This window comes from Chiloscyllium plagiosum, unplaced genomic scaffold (genome assembly GCF_037043375.1).
Source record: "Chiloscyllium plagiosum isolate Xiang-an unplaced genomic scaffold, Cpla_swu_hap1 HiC_scaffold_31, whole genome shotgun sequence".
NCBI lineage: Eukaryota > Metazoa > Chordata > Chondrichthyes > Orectolobiformes > Hemiscylliidae > Chiloscyllium > Chiloscyllium plagiosum.
Window position 1 is genome coordinate 47,164,483 of NW_028270169.1, and position 23,023 is coordinate 47,187,505.

The 23,023-nt window shown below is 42.3% G+C and overlaps 1 protein-coding gene across 1 annotated transcript in view; it reads right to left on the reverse strand.

Annotated features, from left to right (window-relative positions):
* LOC122564127 (complement factor B-like) overlaps positions 1-23,023 on the reverse strand; it is a 76,566-nt gene that overhangs the window by 25,151 nt on the left and 28,392 nt on the right. The window contains exons 7-10 of the mRNA XM_043718729.2: positions 22,631-22,763; positions 21,205-21,339; positions 13,367-13,447; positions 9,714-9,866 (exon numbers count right to left, since the gene is read on the reverse strand). Of these exons, the coding sequence (XP_043574664.2) occupies positions 9,714-9,866; positions 13,367-13,447; positions 21,205-21,339; positions 22,631-22,763 (502 nt within the window). The remainder of the gene's footprint in view (positions 1-9,713; positions 9,867-13,366; positions 13,448-21,204; positions 21,340-22,630; positions 22,764-23,023) is intronic.

Consider the following 23,023-nt stretch of genomic DNA (forward strand, 5'->3'; position numbering starts at 1 on the left):
AATGACGGCATCACTGTAACTGCCTCAGTACTCAATACTAACAACTGCCAATCTCCAAGCACCATCACAAAACGCACCCGCTTCATCCTCGACCACAGCATTTTCACCTTTGACAACCAGCTCTTCATTCAGACACATGGAACAACCATGGGGACCAAATTTGCACCCCAATATACCAATATTTTCATGCACAAGTTCAGGCAAGACTTCTTTGCCGTGCAGGATCTCTGACCAATGCTATACACCAGATATATTGATGACATATTCTTCCTTTGGACTTGTGGTGAGGAATCACTGAAACAACTACATAGTGATACCAATAACTTTCATCCCACCATCAGACTTACCATGGATTACTCTTCAGAATCACTCTCATTCTTGGATCCATCAAGGACGAGCACCTCAGCACCTCACTTTACTGCAAGCCCACGGATAACCTGACGATGCTGCATTTTTCTAGCTTCCACCCTAAACATATTAAAGAAGCCATCTCCTAAGGACAAGCCCTGCATATAGACAGATGAGGAGGAACACGCGAGACACCTAAAGAAGCTGAAAGAGGCCCTCATAAGAATGGGATACGATGCTCAACTCATCAATTGCCAGTTCCAATGTGCCACAATGAAAAACTGCAACAACTTCCTCAGAAGACAGACACAGGACATGACTGATAGAGTACCCTTCATTGTTCAGTACTTCCCAGGAGCAGACAGACAATGCCATGTTCTTCACAGCTTTCAACGTCACTGATGCTGCTGAACATCTCACCAAGATCATCCCTAGGCCCCCACTTATCATCTTCACCAACTGCCAAGCCGTAATCTTGTGTTCATGTCACGCTACATGTGACCACGCCACACTTTTGTATCTGTTCAATAATCCTTAACTGTCCTGTTTTGACACCAGCACCTTGATAATTGTTATGATCTCTCTGTGTTAATTAGTTTGTAATGTTTTGGATTACTTGTCACTTTGGTTAGACCTTTGGCATATGACTTTTATACTAATAATATTATTCCAGTTATTTGGTTTGTCTCCAATATCACCTTAATTCTAATCATTATCTCTTTGCCTCAATTAATTGGATTATTAATCAACCCTTCACTTGCTATTCAGCTGTTGACAATTTACTCACACCGTCTGACACTTTTGATCACCAGCTGAGACTTATTATTCAGCCTATTGACACTCCACACCATTTGAATGATCTTTTGATCTCTCTGATTATAAATTCTGTGCCTGTGTGTCTTCACTTCACCTGAAAAAAGGAGAGCACTCCAAAAGCTTGTGATTTCCAGTGAACCTTTTGGACTATAACCTGGTGACATGTGACTCCTGACCTTGTCCACCCCAGTCCAACACTGGCATCTCCACATCAATCTGAAAAAGATGCATTAATCCCACCTCTCTGTCTTCCTTGTGTCGACCACTCCCACCATGTGAAACAACCTTTTATGTGACAACGTATCGAACGCCTTCTGAAAACCAAATATACTATATTCATCAGCTCCCCTTTACCAACTCTGCTTACTATACTCTTAAAGAACACTAGCAATTTTGTCAAACAAGATATCTCTTTCATAAAACCATGTTGACTCTGTTTGATTATGTAAAACTCTTCTAAATGCCCTGCTACTTATTTCTTGATAACAAACTCTAGCACTTTCCCAATGACAGAAGTTAGGCTAAATGGCTCATAGGTTTGTCTTTTCTGTCTACCACCTGCTTATTGAACACCCTTAGGAGTTCAGTGCGTTCTGAAATATTTCAACCTGCGCTCTCTCTGCAGCCACTTCCTTTAAAATCTTTGGATGCAGGTCATCAGGTTCTGGCAACTTGTCTGCCTTCAGCCTCATTAATTTGTCAAATGGTTTGTCACTTTGTGACAGTGAGTGTCATAGCTCATTCCACCTATTAGTACCTTATTGATCCAATATTTTGGGGCTGTTAATGGCATCCTTCACAGTGAAGATGATGCAAAATACTGCTTTAGCTTATTTAACATTTCCTCTGCTTCCTGATATTAATTCCCCAGTTTAGTAATCCAAGGCTCCTACCATGTACTGCAGCTACAATTTCTTTTCATAAACACATAGAAGATTTTACTGTTGCTTTTTACATTTTGTGCCAATGTACTATCATAATCAATTTTCTCCTTTTTTTATTAGCTTTTTAGTCACTCACTGGTTCTAAAGATGTCCCAAACCTCTGGCCTACACTAGCTTTTGCCACTTTGTATGTCTTAGCTTTTGTTCAGATAGTCTCCTTGACTGTGTAGAGTGTGTGATTTATAATAAAATGTTTAATATCATTTATTGTAAATCTACATGCTTGGTTTTTGTGGTATTGAGTTAATAATATGTGGGTTTGCTGTGTGTCTGAAGTTAATAATTTGGGGCAGCACAGTGGCTCAGTGGTTGGCACTGCTACCTCACAGCACCAGGGTCCCAGGTTCAATTCCAGCCTTGGGTGACTGTCTGTGTGCAATTTGCACATTCTCCCCGTGTCTGCGTGGGTTTCCTCCCACAGTCCAAAGATGTGCAGGTTAAGTGAATTGGCCATGCTAAATTGCCCATTGTGCTAGGTGCATTAGTCAGAGGGAAATGGGTCTGGGTGGGTTACTCTTCGGAGGGTCGGTGTAGAAGGGCCTGTTTCCACACTGTAGGGAATCTAATCTAATCATTAACTTGTAAGAATTTCTTTTCCAATGTTTTTGAGGTCTGGTTTTAGCATTCATGGGTTTTCGAGTTCTTTGGTTAGGTTTTAAGTCTGAACATGACAAACAAAGTCCAGTTTAAAAGCTCCAGGAGAGGCTTGTTTTAAGCTCAAGGGAAACACCCATATCCTAGAAAGAGAGAGTTTTTTCTCAGTTTTACTTGGAGTTCTGAGCAGTCCAGTTAACCCTTTGGGTGAAGATGTCTGTGTCGACCAGTGTTCATATGAAGAGAAGGATACAGTAAATCTAGATTACCTCAGTGTAAAGAGTTACTGAAAGTGTCAGACCACACATGTTGGGATAAAACCCTGAGAAGGTTACTTAAAGTTGAAAATGTTTAAGCTCAGATATCCAATAGCTCCAGGAAGAAGCTATCTGTAGTTCCAGTCTATAAGTTAAAGTCATGAGTGTTTAAACCTAACGTCATACAGTCATAGAGTCATACAGCATGGAAACAGGCCCTTCAGTCCAACTCGTCCACATTGGCCATGTTCCCAAACCAGCCTAGGCTCATTTGCCCATATCCCTCCAAACCTTTCCTAATAGTGTACTATCCAAATATATTTTACATTTTGTAACTTTATCTGAATCCAGCACTTCCTCTGGCAGTTCATTCCACACATGAACCACTCATTGCGTAAAAAGAGTGTCCCTTGCGTCTTTTCTTAGAAGTTTCTGCTCTCACCTTAAAAATATGCCCCTAGTTTTAAGCTCCCCCCACCCGAGGGAAAAGACCCCTGCTGTTGACCTTATCTATACCCTTCCTGATTTCATAAACCTCAATAAGGTCACCCCTCAAACTCCTACACTCCAGTGAAAAAGCTCTCAGTTTATCCAGCCTATCTTTATAAGCCAAACCGTACTGAGGCATTGGAGGTAGTACTTGAGTGTGACCACTACACTTGTGTGTTTTGGGTACGATACAAAAGCTATTTTGGTTTTTAGTTGTTACATTTTGCAATTGGTAGGATTATACTTTTACAGTGTGAAAACAATCATGGAATTTGTGCTGAAGTAGATAGTTTGATTCACTCTAGTTTATCTTCATTTATTGTGTTCATAAACTTGTGGTTTATTTTTAAAAATCTACAGCATTGCATTCGTATGCTTCAACAAGAGACCAATTTGTCAAAACCAGAAAAAAATATGATCCATCAACAACTTTGAACTGAAATTCCTCAAGTCACCAACACTCAGTACAGATGTGGTCACCAGAGACTGCAGCATCCACTAACTCTCACACACGACAGATGTAAAACATCACCTCCTCAGTTATCTACATTCAATTTAATTCATTCATTTTAATGTTAACTATTTTAGAAGTGAATTCTTAACTGTACTCTACAGCTGTAAGAATGTCTCCTCATTTAAACAACTTGGCCAACCAAAAGAAACATTGACAAAATACTCAGCACTCAGCTACCACAGGTTACCACACTTCAGCTTTGACAGAAAAAAGTTGAAGAAGCTCTCTGATTTTTATCATCTGTCACTGTTGTCTTTCTCACACAAGTTTCAAACCAAGTTTGCTGATTTTGACTATCAATGTGCTGAAGGCAGAGAGCCGTCTAAAGAATCCACCCTGGCTGCTATCTCCTGAAGACCTGCTAAATAATCTGGGTACATCTTTAAACCAGCTTGACGTTAGACTCAGAAAGATCATCCAGTTAAGCCTGGAGCCAATTAAGTTATAATCTTTCAATTGCCAAACACCATTTCACTTTACTGGGTGTTAAATTGCTTCATCTATCCTCCCAGGTATGTATGCACGTGTTAGTCTGTTTGCTTGTGTGCGCATGTTAGTATGTTTGTGTGTATTAATGTGTGTCTGCGTGTTATTGTGTGTATATATTATTGTGTCTGTGTATCATTGTCTATGTGTCTGTGTTTGTGTGTGTTATTGTGTGTATATATTATTGTGTCTGTGTATCATTGTCTATGTGTCTGTGCTTGTGTCTGTGTTTGTGTGTGTTATTGTGTGTTGATATGTTTGTGCATGTGTATCATTGTCTATGTGTCTGTGTTTGTGTGTGTTATTGTGTGCTGGCATGTTTGTGCATGTGTATCATTGTCTATGTGTCTGTGTTTGTGTCTGTGTTTGTGTGTGTTATTGTGTGTTGGTATGTTTGTGCATGTGTATCATTGTCTATGTGTCTGTGTTTGTGTCTGTGTTTGTGTGTGTTATTGTGTGTTGGTATGTTTGTGCATGTGTATCATTGTCTATGTGTCTGTGTTTGTGTCTGTGTTTGTGTGTGTTATTGTGTGTTGGTATGTTTGTGCATGTGTATCATTGTCTATGTGTCTGTGTTTGTGTCTGTGTTTTTGTGTGTTATTGTGTGCTGGTATGTTTGTGCATGTGTATCATTGTCTATGTGTCTGTGTTTGTGTCTGTGTTTGTGTGTGTTATTGTGTGTTGGCATGTTTGTGCATGTGTATCATTGTCTATGTGTCTGTGTTTGTGTCTGTGTTTGTGTGTGTTATTGTGTGCTGGTATGTTTGTGCATGTGTATCATTGTCTATGTGTCTGTGTTTGTGTCCGTGTTTGTGTGTGTTATTGTGTGCTGATATGTTTGTGCATGTGTATCATTGTCTATGTGGCTGTGTCTGTGTTTGTGTGCTGGCATGTTTGTGCATGTGTATCATTGTCTATGTGTCTGTGTTTCTGTCTGTGTTTGTGTGTGTTCATGTGTGTTGGTATATTTGTGCATGTGTATCATTGTCTATGTGTCTGTGTTTGTGTCTGTGTTTGTCTGTGTTATTGTGTGCTGGTATGTTTGTGCATGTGTATCATTGTCTATGTGTCTGTGTTTGTGTCTGTGTTTGTGTGCTGGCATGTTTGTGCATGTGTATCATTGTCTATGTGTCTGTGTCTGTGTTTGTGTGCTGGCATGTTTGTGCATGTGTATCATGGTCTATGTGTCTGTGTTTCTGTCTGTGTTTGTGTGTGTTATTGTGTGTTGGCATGTTTGTGCATGTGTATCATTGTCTATGTGTCTGTGTTTGTGTCTGTGTTTGTGTGTGTTATTGTGTGCTGGTATGTTTGTGCATGTGTATCATTGTCTATGTGTCTGTGTTTGTGTGTGTTATTGTGTGTTGGTATGTTTGTGCATGTGTATCATTGTCTATGTGTCTGTGTTTGTGTGTGTTATTGTGTGCTGGTATGTTTGTGCATGTGTATCATTGTCTATGTGTCTGTGTTTCTGTCTGTGTTTGTGTGTTGGCATGTTTGTGCATGTGTATCATTGTCTATGTGTCTGTGTTTGTGTCTGTGTTTGTGTGTGTTATTGTGTGCTGGTATGTTTGTGCATGTGTATCATTGTCTATGTGTCTGTGTTTGTGTGTGTTATTGTGTGTTGGTATGTTTGTGCATGTGTATCATTGTCTATGTGTCTGTGTTTGTGTCTGTGTTTGTGTGCTGGTATGTTTGTGCATGTGTATCATTGTCTATGTATCTGTGTTTGTGTCTGTGTTTGTGTGCTGGTATGTTTGTGCATGTGTATCATTGTCTATGTGTCTGTGTTTGTGTCTGTGTTTGTGTGTGTTATTGTGTGTTGGTATGTTTGTGCATGTGTATCATTGTCTATGTATCTGTGTTTGTGTCTGTGTTTGTGTGCTGGTATGTTTGTGCATGTGTATCATTGTCTATGTGTCTGTGTTTGTGTCTGTGTTTGTGTGTGTTATTGTGTGTTGATATGTTTGTGCATGTGTATCATTGTCTATGTGTTTGTGTTGGTGTCTGTGTTTGTGTGTGTTATTGTGTGCTGGTATGTTTGTGCATGTGTATCATTGTCTATGTGTCTGTGTTTGTGTGTGTTATTGTGTGTTGGTATGTTTGTGCATGTGTATCATTGTCTATGTGTCTGTGTTTGTGTCTGTGTTTGTGTGTGTTATTGTGTGTTGGTATGTTTGTGCATGTGTATCATTGTCTATGTGTCTGTGTTTGTGTCTGTGTTTGTGTGTGTTATTGTGTGTTGGTATGTTTGTGCATGTGTATCATTGTCTATGTGTCTGTGTTTGTGTCTGTGTTTGTCTGTGTTATTGTGTGCTGGTATGTTTGTGCATGTGTATCATTGTCTATGTGTCTGTGTTTGTGTCTGTGTTTGTGTGCTGGCATGTTTGTGCATGTGTATCATTGTCTATGTGTCTGTGTCTGTGTTTGTGTGCTGGCATGTTTGTGCATGTGTATCATGGTCTATGTGTCTGTGTTTCTGTCTGTGTTTGTGTGTGTTATTGTGTGTTGGCATGTTTGTGCATGTGTATCATTGTCTATGTGTCTGTGTTTGTGTCTGTGTTTGTGTGTGTTATTGTGTGCTGGTATGTTTGTGCATGTGTATCATTGTCTATGTGTCTGTGTTTGTGTGTGTTATTGTGTGTTGGTATGTTTGTGCATGTGTATCATTGTCTATGTGTCTGTGTTTGTGTCTGTGTTTGTGTGTGTTATTGTGTGCTGGTATGTTTGTGCATGTGTATCATTGTCTATGTGTCTGTGTTTCTGTCTGTGTTTGTGTGTTGGCATGTTTGTGCATGTGTATCATTGTCTATGTGTCTGTGTTTGTGTGTGTTATTGTGTGTTGGTATGTTTGTGCATGTGTATCATTGTCTATGTTTGTGTCTGTGTTTGTGTGTGTTATTGTGTGCTGGTATGTTTGTGCATGTGTATCATTGTCTATGTGTCTGTGTTTGTGTGTGTTATTGTGTGTTGGTATGTTTGTGCATGTGTATCATTGTCTATGTGTCTGTGTTTGTGTGCTGGTATGTTTGTGCATGTGTATCATTGTCTATGTATCTGTGTTTGTGTCTGTGTTTGTGTGCTGGTATGTTTGTGCATGTGTATCATTGTCTATGTGTCTGTGTTTGTGTCTGTGTTTGTGTGTGTTATTGTGTGTTGGTATGTTTGTGCATGTGTATCATTGTCTATGTATCTGTGTTTGTGTCTGTGTTTGTGTGCTGGTATGTTTGTGCATGTGTATCATTGTCTATGTGTCTGTGTTTGTGTCTGTGTTTGTGTGTGTTATTGTGTGTTGGTATGTTTGTGCATGTGTATCATTGTCTATGTATCTGTGTTTGTGTCTGTGTTTCTGTGCTGGTATGTTTGTGCATGTGTATCATTGTCTATGTGTCTGTGTTTGTGTGTGTTATTGTGTGTTGATATGTTTGTGCATGTGTATCATTGTCTATGTGTTTGTGTTGGTGTCTGTGTTTGTGTGTGTTATTGTGTGCTGGTATGTTTGTGCATGTGTATCATTGTCTATGTGTCTGTGTTTGTGTGTGTTATTGTGTGTTGGTATGTTTGTGCATGTGTATCATTGTCTATGTGTCTGTGTTTGTGTCTGTGTTTGTGTGTGTTATTGTGTGTTGGTATGTTTGTGCATGTGTATCATTGTCTATGTGTCTGTGTTTGTGTCTGTGTTTGTGTGTGTTATTGTGTGTTGGTATGTTTGTGCATGTGTATCATTGTCTATGTATCTGTGTTTGTGTCTGTGTTTATGTGCTGGTATGTTTGTGCATGTGTATCATTGTCTATGTGTCTGTGTTTGTGTGTGTTATTGTGTGTTGATATGTTTGTGCATGTGTATCATTGTCTATGTGTCTGTGTTGGTGTCTGTGTTTGTGTGTGTTATTGTGTGCTGGTATGTTTGTGCATGTGTATCATTGTCTATGTGTCTGTGTTTGTGTGTGTTATTGTGTGTTGGTATGTTTGTGCATGTGTATCATTGTCTATGTGTCTGTGTTTGTGTGTGTGTTTGTGTGCTGGTATGTTTGTGCATGTGTATCATTGTCTATGTGTCTGTGTTTGTGTGTGTTATTGTGTGTTGGTATGTTTGTGCATGTGTATCATTGTCTATGTTTGTGTCTGTGTTTGTGTGTGTTATTGTGTGTTGATATGTTTGTGCATGTGTATCTTTGTCTATGTGTCTGTGTTTGTGTGTGTTATTGTGTGTTGGTATGTTTGTGCATGTGTATCATTGTCTATGTATCTGTGTTTGTGTCTGTGTTTATGTGCTGGTATGTTTGTGCATGTGTATCATTGTCTATGTGTCTGTGTTTGTGTGTGTTATTGTGTGTTGATATGTTTGTGCATGTGTATCATTGTCTATGTGTCTGTGTTTGTGTGTGGTACATGTGTACTACATTGGTACTGACGGCCAGACTACTGCGACCACTAGGACTCATAACAGCACACAAACCAACAGCCACTCTCAGACAACAACTCCCCAGAACGAAGGACCCGATACCCAGCATGAGCAAAACCAATGTAGTGTACAAAATCCCATTCAAGGACTGCACAAAACACTACATAGGACAAACAGGAAGACAGCTAACGATCCGCATCCATGAACACTAGCCACGAAACGACACGACCAGCAATCCTTAGTAGATGACAAGCAACATGAGCTCGACTGGGACAACACTACTATTATAGGACAAGCCAAACAGAGAAAACCCAGGGAATTTCTAGAGGCATGGCACTCACCCACAGATTCAATCAATAAGCACATCGACCTGGACCTAATACACCGACCACTGCAACGGACAGCTGGAACTGACAACCGGAAGCAGCAGAGACAAACCACTATAAATGCCGGAGGAAACATCACAGAAGCGCTTCACAGGAGGCTCCCAAGCACTGAGGATGTCACCTAGACAGGGGACAAAACGTCTGCAACACAAATTCCCAGCTCGGCGAACAGAACCACAACAATCAGCACCCGAGCTACAAATCTTCTCCCAAACTTTGAATACAAAACTTATCACAGACAGGGTATTCCAAGACTTAATCATCCAATTTATATGGAAACAATTCAATCAATGACTCATCAATAAATCACCTGGATCACATTGGAAGAATGCCCATTGGCCCAGATGGTTGTTGGTCATAGAGTCATAGAATTATACAGCACAGTTCCTTCTCCATTCACCGTGGCTGAGATACTAGACGGTTTGGGACAAGTTACCAATTTCTGAACAGAATTCTATGCAATGTAACTCAATTTACCATACTTTCTCTGCATTTCTTGTGCTTTTTCCAAATAATGGTAGGTTGGTAGGTAGAAGACATGCTGGTAATATTTCCTTGCTGTCACCATCATAGGTACCAAATGTTCAAGGTAGTCTTTCAATACTTCACCAATTCCAATTGCAAAGATATCTGTCGGGAGAGAGGGACAGCTGATTAGAAAGATTGTAGAGCTAAGCGTGTTGGCATTATTCAAGGGAATCCCTGGGTTAGAGAGACACTCATTTGGGAATGAAGAAAAAAATAACTTTAAAATAACTTGCAGATTATTCAGCCGTGATTTCTGTGCCCGTGCACAGTGGAACATTACTGTGTCTGTGTTCCTGCTTCCAGGACGGTAAACTCAACTCTCTCAGTCAGCAATAAGGCATACAGGAGGATGACAGATGTGATTGGTCAGTTGGCCGTGAGTGTATGACACTTCAATTGACCTCAGTGCTTCTAATCTCGGGTGGGAAGATCAGCTAAAGCTGCCAGTACTAATTCCTGCTCAATAGCTTCTGTGGGGAAAGTTGAGACTTCATTCGGTCATGATACCCTCTGCATTTTAATGTCCTGCCGATACTCACTGAGGCCTCACATGGACACTGAAAGGTGTATCAAGAAATGGCCAGATTGAGCCATTTCTTTCAAGGGAGTTGGAAAGAAAACTTGGTGAGTCGGAGCTGCGGTTATATTCACATCACCCATGTGTTCCTGTGTTCTAAAGATATGGATAATGTTCCGCCTGTCTCTAGAGAGAACTAAGACAGTCTCAATCTATCCACATAAGTCAGGACTTTTAAGCTGTTATTAAAGCGTTGTCATGATGTAAGACTGCATGGTCTACTGCTTGTGGGCTTTATGGGTGTCACTGACTCCATTTCGACATGCAAACAGTTAATGTTAACTTGAGGACAGGCAACCAGCAGAACATAAGCACTTTCTGGTGCTAGGAACCCAGAGTAACCTGACCAATCCAATCCAATTTACACAGAACTGACAAACCCCCTATTGCAAATTGGTGCTCCATTTGCTGAATTCAGGCTGGTGCTAGATTGAAGAGGCTGGAAGCTGTCCAACTATAAGGAGAGGGACTGGAGAGGCATCAAGGGGCATGTTCAGGGAGAACTCAGCACGGTAACAGCTATTTCTTCAATGAAGATGGATGCAGCAAGAACAACTTACATCTTGACAAGTCCTGACTTAAAATGGTAATTGGGTCCTATGTACATCAGGAGACTCTGATTTGCAAATTTAAAGGAACCAATTTCCACAAACAGGTATATGATTCCATCGTCTACCATAATACGCTATACGACAGTGACAGTGAGCAGAGGGCCCATGTTAACTCAAGCCCATTTGGAGACTGTTTATCTCATTGATGTCAATCAATTCTGACAGACTAGAATGGGCTCCATTTTTATTTGGACAGAAGGGAAATAAATAGGTGTTTTTAGGTAAAGCTTTTTCACAACCATCAGACTTGGGGCCACTGTAATGCAAGACATGGAAAAGCCAGTTTTGTACCCAGCGAACTTCAATGAGCAACAATATAAAAATGACCAGGGTCATTGGTTTGTTGTGATGTTGATTGAGGGATAAATATTGGCCAGAGCCCTGCAAATAACTCCCCTGCTTTTCTTCAACAAAGTGCCTTGGGATTTTTACATTCACCTGATCAGGCAAATAATGCCTCAGATTAATGCCTCACCGGCCAGGTAACCCTGCCGACAGTGCAGCACTCCCTCAGTGCTGAGTTAGAGTGTCAGTATTGAACTGTGTGCTCAAGTATTCACTATAGAGAAGAATGATGTAGGCATAGAAATCAGGGAGGGACACTGTAATATACTTGAACAAATTAGCATTGAGAATGAAGAGGAATTAGTGGTTTTTGTGAGTCTGAAAATGGATAACTCGCCAGGCCCAGATAAGATATATTCCAGGCAATGGGAGGAGATTGCAGTGGTTCTGATGTTCATGCTCAGATCCTCTCTGGCCACAGAAGAGGTGCCAGAGGGCTAGAGGAAAGCTAGCATAGTACCAATATTCAAGGCGGCAGGTCAGGATAAACCAGAAAACTACAGGCCAATTAATCAAACACCAATGTTAGGGGACGTTTGAAGGACAAATTTAATCTCCACTTGGAAAGGCAAAGATAAGTCAAAGCATGGCTTTGTCAGGGGGAAGATTATAGCTAACAAATTTGATTGAGTTTTTCCAGGAGCCGATTAGATGTATAGATGAGAGTAGTACAATTGACGTAGTCTACATGGACTTCAGTAAGATTCTAGATAAGGTCTCACATGGCAGACTGTTTAAGAAGCTAAAGGCTCATGGGATCCAAGGAATTTTGGCAATTTGGATCCAAATTTAGCAATGTAGCAGGAAGCAGAGGGTGATGGTCAAAGCTGACAATGTGTTGCTGGAAAAGCGCAGCAGGTCTCCAGCATCTGCAGTCCTCACTTTCTCCTAGGTGATGGTCAAAGGGCAATTTTGGATTGAGAAGCCTGTGCCCAGTGACATTCAACAGGGCAGAGTGCTGAGTCCCTTGCTGTGGTTGTGTGCATTAATGACCTAGACATGAATGTAGGTGGTTTGATCAGTACGTTCACATATGTCACGGGAATTGGTGGTGTGGTAAATAGTGAGGAGGAAAAGCTTTGGACTACAAGACGATATAGATGGCTGGTCAGATCGGCAGAATAGTGGCCAATGGAATTTAATCTTGGAAAAATGTGAGGTGATGCATTTTGGGAGGACTAACAAGATAAGGGAATTCATGTTGGATGGTAGGAGCCTAGGATGTACAGAGAGTAAGGGGAGTATGTACATAGCTCCTTGAAGGCAATAGGACAGGATAAGGTGATTAAGAAGAAATTGAATATTTGCCTTTATTAGTTAAGATATTGAATACAACAATAGGGAGGCTACGTTGGAGCTGAACATTACATCAGTCAGTCCATGCACAGAGTACTGTTTGCAGTTCTCGTCATCACACTATCAGAAGAACAGAATTGCACAAGAGGGGGAGCAGAGGAATTTCACCAGAAAACAGCCTGGGCTGCAATGACGCAGCCTGGAGGGAAGATTGGATAGGCTGGAGTTGTTTTCTTTAGAATAGAGAAGGCTGAGGGCGGGATGAGATCTGATTGAGGTGTACCAAGTTATGAGGAGCATAGACAGGTTAGATAGGGGAGAAACATTTCCCCTTAGTCAATGACTAAGTAACCAGGGGACACAGTTTTATGATAAGGAGCAAGAGGTTGCAAGGGACTTTGAGGAAAATCTTTTTCACCCAGACAGCAGCGGGTTTCTGGACCTCATTGCCTGAAGGGGCGGTTGTGCTGATATTTAAGATACATTTAGATGAGCATTTGAAATGTTATAGTATACAAAGCTACGGGTCAAGTGTTGGAAAATGGGATTAGAATATTCAGATGTTGGAGGACCAGCATGAATGTGTTAGGCTGAAGAGCCTCATTTCACGCTATAACATTCTATGACTTTAAACTGGAGCCTGAAACTTGAACTTTGAGGGCAACTCACACTTTAGCAACTGAACCACAGCTGACACTGTTTAGAGGTTACACTTGTGGTTTTGTCAGTTCTGTGGATCATGTTTGTGTTATTCAGACAATTAGACGGATTACCTAGATGATCTGGCAAGTGGGAGAACAGATTTGAAATTTTCTTTGTGACAATGTAAGGCGCCGATGCTCCATTGTACCGCCCTGTTAAAAGAAAAGACATAAATGGAGTATGTTGATGCAGCAGAGAATTACACATTGAGGGTAATAACATGCATGGCAGAATACCTGAGTGTGGATACCTTAACATTTACCTGTCCACATGCTGAGGGAAGAATATATTCCCAAGATTCAAAATGAGAAAAGGTTAAAAGGAAGTTCTGGGGGATCCAAGATGGCGGCAATCTAGGAAGATCGCGTTGCAGAGCTCCACACCGCAGCACAAGCGGGACAAAGTCTTAACCCGCTCCACCCAGACCACTGCGATATCCAGGGACTCTGGAAAGGTCAAAGAGGTTCAGGAAATGGTCAGAGAGCAACTTACCTCGGTTTTCACTGTCCAGGGATGCCGAAGAAGGTAGGAGGTACATCTGAGGCTAGGCCCATGGCCCAGCCTGCAGGCTCGTCGGACTCCAGGCTTATGCCCGAAACGTCGATTCTCCTGTTCCCTGGATGCTGCCTGACCTGCTGCGCTTTTCCAGCAACACATTTCCAGCTCTGATCTCCAGCATCTACAGACCTCACTTTCTCCTCAAATCTTTTCTATACTCTGGAGCGGTTTGGCTTGGGCAAAGCCTTTATAAGATGGGTAAAGGTTCTCTACGGTGACCCTCTCACTGTGGTCATCACCAGTGGGGTGCAATTTTAACATTTTTAGAGGCAGCTGACAGGGCTGTCCCCTTTCGCCATTGCTTTTTACGTTGGTGATTGAACCATTGGCAGAGGCCATTCATAGGGATCGCAATCTATCAGCTACAGAAGTGGGGTCAAAATTACATTGATTTCATTGGACGTGGACAATGTCCTCATAGTTTTTGTCAAATCCAGCAGTTTTGATGCTTCGCCTGATACAATGCATCAGCTCGTTTGGCACCTTTTCGGGGTACAAGGTTAATTTTGCAAAGTCAGGGGCTGTGCCAATGGGTGGTCTTATGAAGGAGCTAGTTCTTGAGGGTGACTATAGATTCCCATTTAAGTGATCACAGGGGGGTTTTGAGTATTTGGGCATATTCATCACTCCAGCTCTTGTTCGGTTGTTTAAAGCTAATTTTGTTCAATTATTCGACAAAACCAAACAAGATCTTTTAAGATGGGAGGCACTTCCAGTCTCATGGTTAGGTCGAATAGCACTTATTAAGATGAATTTTCTCCCCAGTTTGATGTACTCTCTACGGATGCTCCCCCATGATTTTCGATAAGCAAACATTTACAAGACTGAGCGTCTGGTTCAACTCTTTTATTTGGCATCATAAGTGGCCCCTTATTAAATTAGCTAAACTACAAATGCCTCACAGATTGGGGGGAGTGGATCTCCCAGACATTAAAAGCTACCAACTAAGCTCACTTTTATCTTACACGAGTGATTGAGCCTGTGGGGACCCTCTTTCAATATGGCTAGATATCGAAGCCTCCCAGGCAAGGTGCCCCCTTACTGGTTTACTGTTTTTGGACAAAATAAGGACATTTAAGGAATATTGCCATAACCCAATAGTTATCAATACATGGAAGCATGGAGGGCAATTTGGCAGAAGGAAGGCAATATTTTCAAAACATCTTTTCTTACACCTGTAGTGGGTATGTCAGGTTTTCAACCAGGAATGATGAACTCAGGATTTAAACTCCGGCAGCTAGGGGTGTGTCTTGCATGGGTGATTTATTTCAGGGAGACACAATGATGTCTTTTGATCAGCTAGCTCGGAAATATGAGCTATCGAGCAGGGACCTCTTGCATTTTTTTCAAGTTAGGGCTTTTATTCAATAAAAGATTACACTTTTGACGGATGCCTACAAATCTGACATAGAGGGGAGGGTGCTTAGTACACTTTCTGACAGCACTTTATATCATCAATTGGGGGGCGGCCCCTCAGATGAGTTCGATCAACTCGGCAGGGTGTGGGAGAGAGAGTTGGGCATTGAGGTCTCCTCAGAGGCATGGGAAGATATTTGGAAAAATGCAAGCAAGATATCAATTTGCAATAGGACCCATGCTTTACAGTTGAAGATTCTCCACAAGGTCCACTTGGCTCTGGATCGTTTGTCAAAATTTAAAGTAGGGTAATCTTCAACTTGCCCCACGTGCAAGGTTGGTATGGGCACTCTTACCCTTTGTCTCTGGTCCTGTGGTAGGCTTCAAACATACTGGAGCGCTGTGGCAGGTGCAATGGAGAGGATTTTGGGTGTAAAGGTGGAGAAGGACCCGATCTCTCCTCTTCTTGGCCTGCCCAATGTGTTCCCTATAGATGCCCATAAGGAAAATCTTTTTAACATCCTCACTTGCTGCGCAAGAAAGAATATCTTGCTAGGTTGGGTGTCCGAAAAACCCCCGGGCTGATCAGGTTGGCGTGAGATTGTTATGGAGCATATCCCCTTGGATTTTCTCACAAGTATGGTACACCAAAAGACTGAGACTTTCTATAAGACATGGTAGCCCTTTTTGGACTACCTGGACACAGATTTGTCTGCCACACTAACAAGGGCTTTTATATAGCCGTAACGATTATGCTTTATGAGTCCAATATCCAGGGATAAGGAGCTGTGAACATATGAAAATGTGAAAAGTAATGCCCTTGATATTCGAGAATTAGTGTTTTGTTTTGCTAAGCTGTATTATTATTATTTATTATTCATTTAGTTAAGTAGTTAGTTGGGTTTTTTTATATACATATTTATACATTTCTACATGAGGGTGGTTTGGGCTTCTTACTTTTTTTTTGGTATCCTTTCTTTGTATTTTTATTAGATTAGATTAGATTCCCTACAGTGTGGAAACAGGCCCTTCGGCCCAACCAGTCCACACCGACCCTCCGAAGAGTAACCCACCCAGACCCATTTCCCTCTGACTAATGTAGCTAACAATATGGGCAATTTAGCATGGCCAATTCACCTGACCTGCACATCTTTGGATTGTGGGATGAAATCGGAGCACCTGGAGGAAACCCACGCAGACACAAGGAGAATGTGCAAACTCCACAAAGACAGTTCCCCGAGGCTGGAAATGAACCCGGGACCCTGGTGCTGTGAGGAAGCAGTGCTAACCACTGAGCCACCGTGCCACCCAATTGAATTGTATTGTTCTGTATTTGTTGTAATATTTTTTAAAAACCTACTTTTTAATAAAAATATATTTTTAAAAAACTGAAAATTCTTGAAAGAAATAAAACAGCATCAATGATAAATGAGTTTATCAAGCAGAAAATTCGAAAACATGTTCCGAAAGCCCTCTCCGTGGTGAAAATGAAATATCATACCAAAAGCCGAATTAAAGATCTGGGTTTTAAGGAGATATGTGAGGAGAGAGACCGAGTTGACCAAGTATGAGGGCTGGCAGTTTAGGTAGGGAATTCTGGAGTGCAGCTCCGTATCTGATGAGACAGCTCATTGTGTGTGTTACATTCTGCTTTTGGACTTGAACAACCCAATAGGAAGCCCCCAGGTAACGGATAGGTTCCATTCCTGAATACTTGCAAATTAATTTGTACACAAGATGGGACGCAATACAGTGCAGTATAAAATAGCCATTCAGAGTGAACAGGAGGCATGTCACTCTAAGTACAAAGTTACCTTCTTCGCATTTTCAAGGTTTTCCTGTTTTCCAAGCGATTTCATTTACCAATTTGGGAACTTGTAAAACACTCAATGTTAACTGCTTTGTTTTCTTTATTCTGTTGTGAGATGTGAGCGTTATTGGCTACGGACAAGGTAACTGCAGATGCTGGAATCCAAAATAGACAGACAGGAGGCTGGAAGAACACAGCAAGCCAGGCAACAACAGGAGGTAGAGAAGTCAGTGTTTCAGGTGTAACCCTTCTTCAGGACTGGGGTTGGGTGTAAGGGGAGCTTCAGATGGGGGGCAGGTGGCAATGAGGTGGGGATAGGTGAACACAGGTAGAGGATAGACCTGGTTGGTCAATGGGCGAAATGAATCCAGTTGGTAGCTGCAAGGAAGAGTCGATCACAGGAATGGGAGGGGGAGGGGGGGTATGGGAAGGGATTCGGGGGATGGGAAAGGAGGTTATTTGAAATTGGAAAACTCAATGTGAGTCCTCTGGGCTGTAGGCTGTCCAGGCGGAAGAAGAGGTATTGTTCCTCCAATGTGCAGTCTGATTCACTGTGGCAATGGAAGAGGCCAAGGATGGTCATGTTGGAAAGGGAGCGGAAAGGGGAATTAAAATGAGCGGTGATTGGTTGGCCCCTCTAGGCCCGGCTGAATGCTCGGTGAACCGTTCCCTAATTTTATGTTCGGTCTCCCCGATGTAGAGAAGACCACATCGGGAGCACTTGATACAGTAAACTAGGTTAGAGAGAGACAGGTGAACCTCTGTCTCACCTGGAAGGACTGTTTGGGGCCCTGAATGGAGGTGAGGGGGCCGAATGGTTGCAGGGGAAGGTACCAAGGGGTTTGAGGGGAATTGGTAGGGATAGTGGCATGAACCAAGGATTGGTGAAGGGAATGGTTCCTTGTGGAAAGCAGAGAGGAGTGGGAGGGGAAGATGTTCTTGGTGCTGGGGTCTAACTAGAGTTGGCGAATGTGCTTAAGTATGATGCATTGAATGCGGAAACTGGTGGGGTGGTAGGTGAGGACAAGGGGGTATCTGTTTTTATTGCACTGGGGGGTGTTAGAGCAGTGGAACGGGGAATGGAAGTGGTGCAGTAGAGGGCTGTCTGGATGACAGAGCGGAGGGAAAGCACGTTGTTCAATATAGGTGGACATACAGGATGCTTGGGAGTGGAATGTCTCCTCATCCGAGTAGGTATAGCGAAGACAGAGGAATTGGGAGAATGGGGTGGAGTTCTTGCAGGATACTGGGTGGGAGGAGGTGTAGTCCAGGCAGTTATGGGAGTCTGTGGGTTTGTTGCTAACATCCGTCTGCAGACTGTTGCTGGAGATGGAAATAGTGAGGACAAGAAAGAGAAGGGAGGTGTCCGAGATGGACCAACTGAATTTGACAGCGGGGTGGAAGTTGTGGGTGAAGTTGATGAAATGCTCCAGCTCAGCCTGGGTGCAAGACGCTGCACCGAAGCAGTCATTGATGTAACAGCGGAACAATTGGGGCACAGTGCCTGTGTGGGTACTGAAGAGGGAGTGTTCGATATAGCCAACAAAGAGGCAGGTGTAGCTGGGGCCCATCTGAGTGCTGAAATTGGAGGAACAACATCTCATCTTCTGCCTGAGCAACCTAAAGCCCAGAGGACTCAACATTGAGTTCTCCAATTTCAAATAACTTCCCTTCCCATCCACCGACTCCCTTTCCAGACCCTCCCCCTCCCTTCCATTCTACTTACCAACCCTTATTTGCAGCTTCTGGATTAGTGGTGCTGGAAGAGCACAGCAGTTCAGGCAGCATCCAAGGAGCAGCCTGAACTGCTGTGCTCTTCCAGCACCACTAATCCAGAATCTGGTTTCCAACATCTGCAGTGATTGCTTTTAGCCCTTACTTGCAGCTACCAATCGGATTCATTCTTCCGATCAACCAACCAGGTCGCACCCTCAACCTGCGTTCACCTAACCCTACCTCACCACCCCACCCTCTTCCCCACACCATATGTGTAGCTCCCCTTGCACCTACCCCCAGAAATGAGGAAGGATTACACCCAAAACATTGGCTTCTCCACCTCCTGATGCTGCCTGGCTTCCTGCAGTATTGACTAAGCCAACATTAAATGCCCCGAGGGCAGTTAAGAGCCACCCACATTGCTGTGAGTCTGGAGACACATGTAGGTCAGACCAGGTAAGAATGGCAGATCTCCTTCCCTTAAGGATATTAGTGGTCAGGTTTAACAACAGTTGACAGTGCTTATGTGCTTTTCATTGAACTAGTTTTTAAAAAAATATATTTCCAGGTTTTAATGGAATTCAAACTTCACCATCTGCCATGATGAGATTTGAAATGGTGTCTCCAGTACATTAGCCTAGAGTTCTGGATTACTAGTCCAGTGAAATCACCACAATACTACCATCTCCCCCAATCTTTCAATATACAGGATAGCATGTTTTAAAAGATTTCAGATGCCTTTGATTTGAAATGTGCATTATCTGAGTCACCTGGACAAATGAATGAATGCAAGCATATATATATGAGATCTGAAAATGTGTTGCTGGAACAGCGCAGCAGGTCAGGTAGCATTCAGGGAACAGGAGAATCGACGTTTCGGGCATAAGCCCTTCTTCAGATGTCATATATGAGATGTCATATAGGCCACACACAGACTGTCAATAGAGTCGTGAAGCACAGAAACAGATCCTTTCGTCCAACCAATCCATGCTGAACGTAATCCCAAACTAAACTAGTCCCACCTGCCTGTTTCTGGCCATATCCCTCCAAACCTTTCCTATTCATGTACTTATCCAAATGTCTTTTAAACGTGGTAACTGTACCCGGATCCACCATGTCCTCTGGAATTTCATTCCAGACGCGAATCACCGTTCGTGTGAAATATTTGCCTCTTATATCTTTTATAAATCTGTCTCCTGTAATGTTGAAAATGTGCTTCCTCATCTTGAAATCTCTTACCCTAGGAAAAAGACATGCGCCATTAACACTATCTATATCCCTCATGATTTTATAAACGTCAATAAGGTCACCTCTTAACCACCTATACTCTAGTGAAAAAAGTCATTCAGCCTTCTTTGAAACTCAAAGCTTCCATAACTGGCAACATACTGGTAAATCGCCTCTGAACCCTCTCTAGCTTAATAATATCCTTCCTATTACAAGGATATCTGTACACGTTATAACTGTATGTGCATGACTACGGCCTAGGCAGAGGCAGACAGACACTGTGACTCTGATGAGCCTGCACAGGCAGCCCAGTCTTGGAGCAGGTTGTCCTGAACTTTCTGAGGGAGAAACTGGATACCAAACTTGGTTTTAGAAATGAATGTTTGCTGGTTTAATTTACTCAAGTGTGACATGAGAGGCAATAACTATTGAGCTTGGGGGAGGTGATGGCCTATTGGTATTATCAGGTAATGTTCTGGGGACCCAGGTTCAAATCCTGCCACGGCAGATGGTGGAATTTGAATTCAACAAAAGTCAAAAATCTAATGATGACTGTGAATCCTTTGTTGATAGCTGGGAAAACTCATCTGGTTCACTAATGTCCTTCAGGGAAGGAAGCTACCATCCTTACCTGGTGTGGCCTAGACTCCAGACCTACAGCAGTGTGGTTGACGCTCAACTGTCCTCTGGGCAATAAATGCAGGCCTAGCCAGTGATGTCATCATCCCATGAATGAAGCTTAAAAAAAAGCTTGTTTGTTTTTTATGAATCTTGATCAGCATCAATGTTCTCACTTCTGTCTTGTCCAGTCCCCAAAATCCCAATCCCCAGTACAAGTGATTAGATTAGATTACTTACAGTGTGGAAGCAGGCCCTTCGGCCCAACAAGTCCACACTGACCCACCGAAGCACAACCCACCCAGACCAATTCCCTTACATTTACCCGTTGACCTAACACTACGGACAATTTAGCATGGCCAACTCACCTGACCTGCACATTTTTGGACTGTGGGAGGAAACCGGAGCAAACTCACACAGACACGGGGAGAATGTGCAAACTTCACACAGAGAGTCGCCCGAGGCGGGAATTGAACCTGGGTCTCTGGCGCTGTGAGGCAGCAGTGCTAACCACCGTGCCGCCCACAAGTGCTTATTAAAACAAAATTATCACCATGACCAAACACCTCACCCCACTCCTAACACTCCCTCCCATTCTCCCACCAGATCCCCCCACAGACTCACCTGCTGTGATTATAATGATGACCTGTTTTGGAATGGCTTGACTATTTCCAGCATGAAGATTGAAAGTTCTGTTGATGGAGGAGTAGACCACCTGCATTGCTGAACCTGTGTTTCTCCCACTATTATTGTAATAGTCTTCAACATCAAAAAAAACATGTTAAACTGATGAGATTTAAAAATCAAACTCTTAACCTTTCCTGTCCTCCTTTCCATCAGAGACATGTCTAAAGTGAGAAGTATCAAACAGAATGATGGTGCAAGCTAAAGACAGCCACTAACCACCAACAGTGAACTGAGGATGAAGAAATTATCAGATAGTACTGCCCTTGAGGACAAGAAAGGAACAAATCTTTGTAGTCATGTTAACTGGCCTGAACCAGAGTTTACTTGTCCAAACATAACAGCCACCAATGCTGTGCACTAAGAATTCAAACCATTGATGCAGCAATGGAACTGATCTAACTGCTGGAAGATGACTAATAGCTTGAGAGAGTTGAAAATATCTGTTTTTTTGTTAATTATCAGATTTAAAAGGTAAAGACTTAAAGTTGTCTCACACGGGTGGATCTGCCTGAAATTCTTTGTTTATTTTACAGACTTTTCCGAGGTGAAAGGGACACTGTGCCAGTCACAGACTGAGTAATGTTGATGAAGTTACCCATTCTTCATCAAGGAATGACTTTACCTACATGTATATTTACAGCTAGCATTTCATGCCCACTGCATCTGCAGCATTTTCTCCTCTATCTTTCAGGTCTGTGTCTTTTACAGCTTCATATAGTGTCACCACTATTCCCGGGCAGAATGGAGCCTGATCAATCCTGGCTGGAGAGCACACCACTGGGAACCAGAGCTTCTCAAACGTCTTGTTTGCTGACCCTCTGAATAGAGGCAGGAGACATGGTGGTCACCCTGCATACTATCTACTGGCCCTACCTGTTTACATTTGCCACTACAATTAAAAAAACTCCTCAGAATTAATGGCAGCTGATGTCAGTCATAAACATCCTGCTGTTTTTCTGTAGACAGACTTTGCTTGCTGCTGCTCAAGCCATTCTCTGACTCTGTCACATTGATATCAATATTCACTCTTCATACCTTCCTCATACATTCTTTTCACCCATCTACATAACCCACTGATGATCCATGGTATTATCTGAAGGATTCTGTTAAGCAGTCTGCAGAATATTTCACATAGAGTACTTACTGTGTGATTGCAGTAGCTTTTAGCTCTCTCCCTCCCCATCTTTACCTTTCTCTCGATATTTTCCAACTGTGTTGAAATGCATGATACTGTCTCAGCCTTCAGTCTGCCAAGGGGGATCGTGACCATCCGTTATCCTTCCCAGCTGCTGCCTGAACACGCTACACATTTCTATAATCTCCTGCTTCTCATCTCAGGCACAATGGACATGATGCCACTAACCTCTGTATTCCACCTGTGATATTCTTTCCATCACGGCCTTCGGAGTGAGGTTTTCCTGGATGTTTGTAATCACGACAGGATATGATCCAGATGTGATCACTTCAAATCGGACCAACTCATTTATATCTGATACCTAATGCATAGCAAGCAAAGAGGATTGCTCAAACTAAATATTACGCCGTGTTCCTTGTATCATTCCCTCTTTGATATCTTTTCAATATTCAGACAAATTTGAAAGACAGAATTTCAATTGTGGAATGTCTCAGATCTCCACAAATTATCAAGTACTTGTTCTACAAAGTAAATACTAGAAATATTTTGTGTACAGCAAAGTCCCACAGATTGAGTTATCAATGTTGATTGCTGGTATAGCCTTTTAAATATTGTAATTGT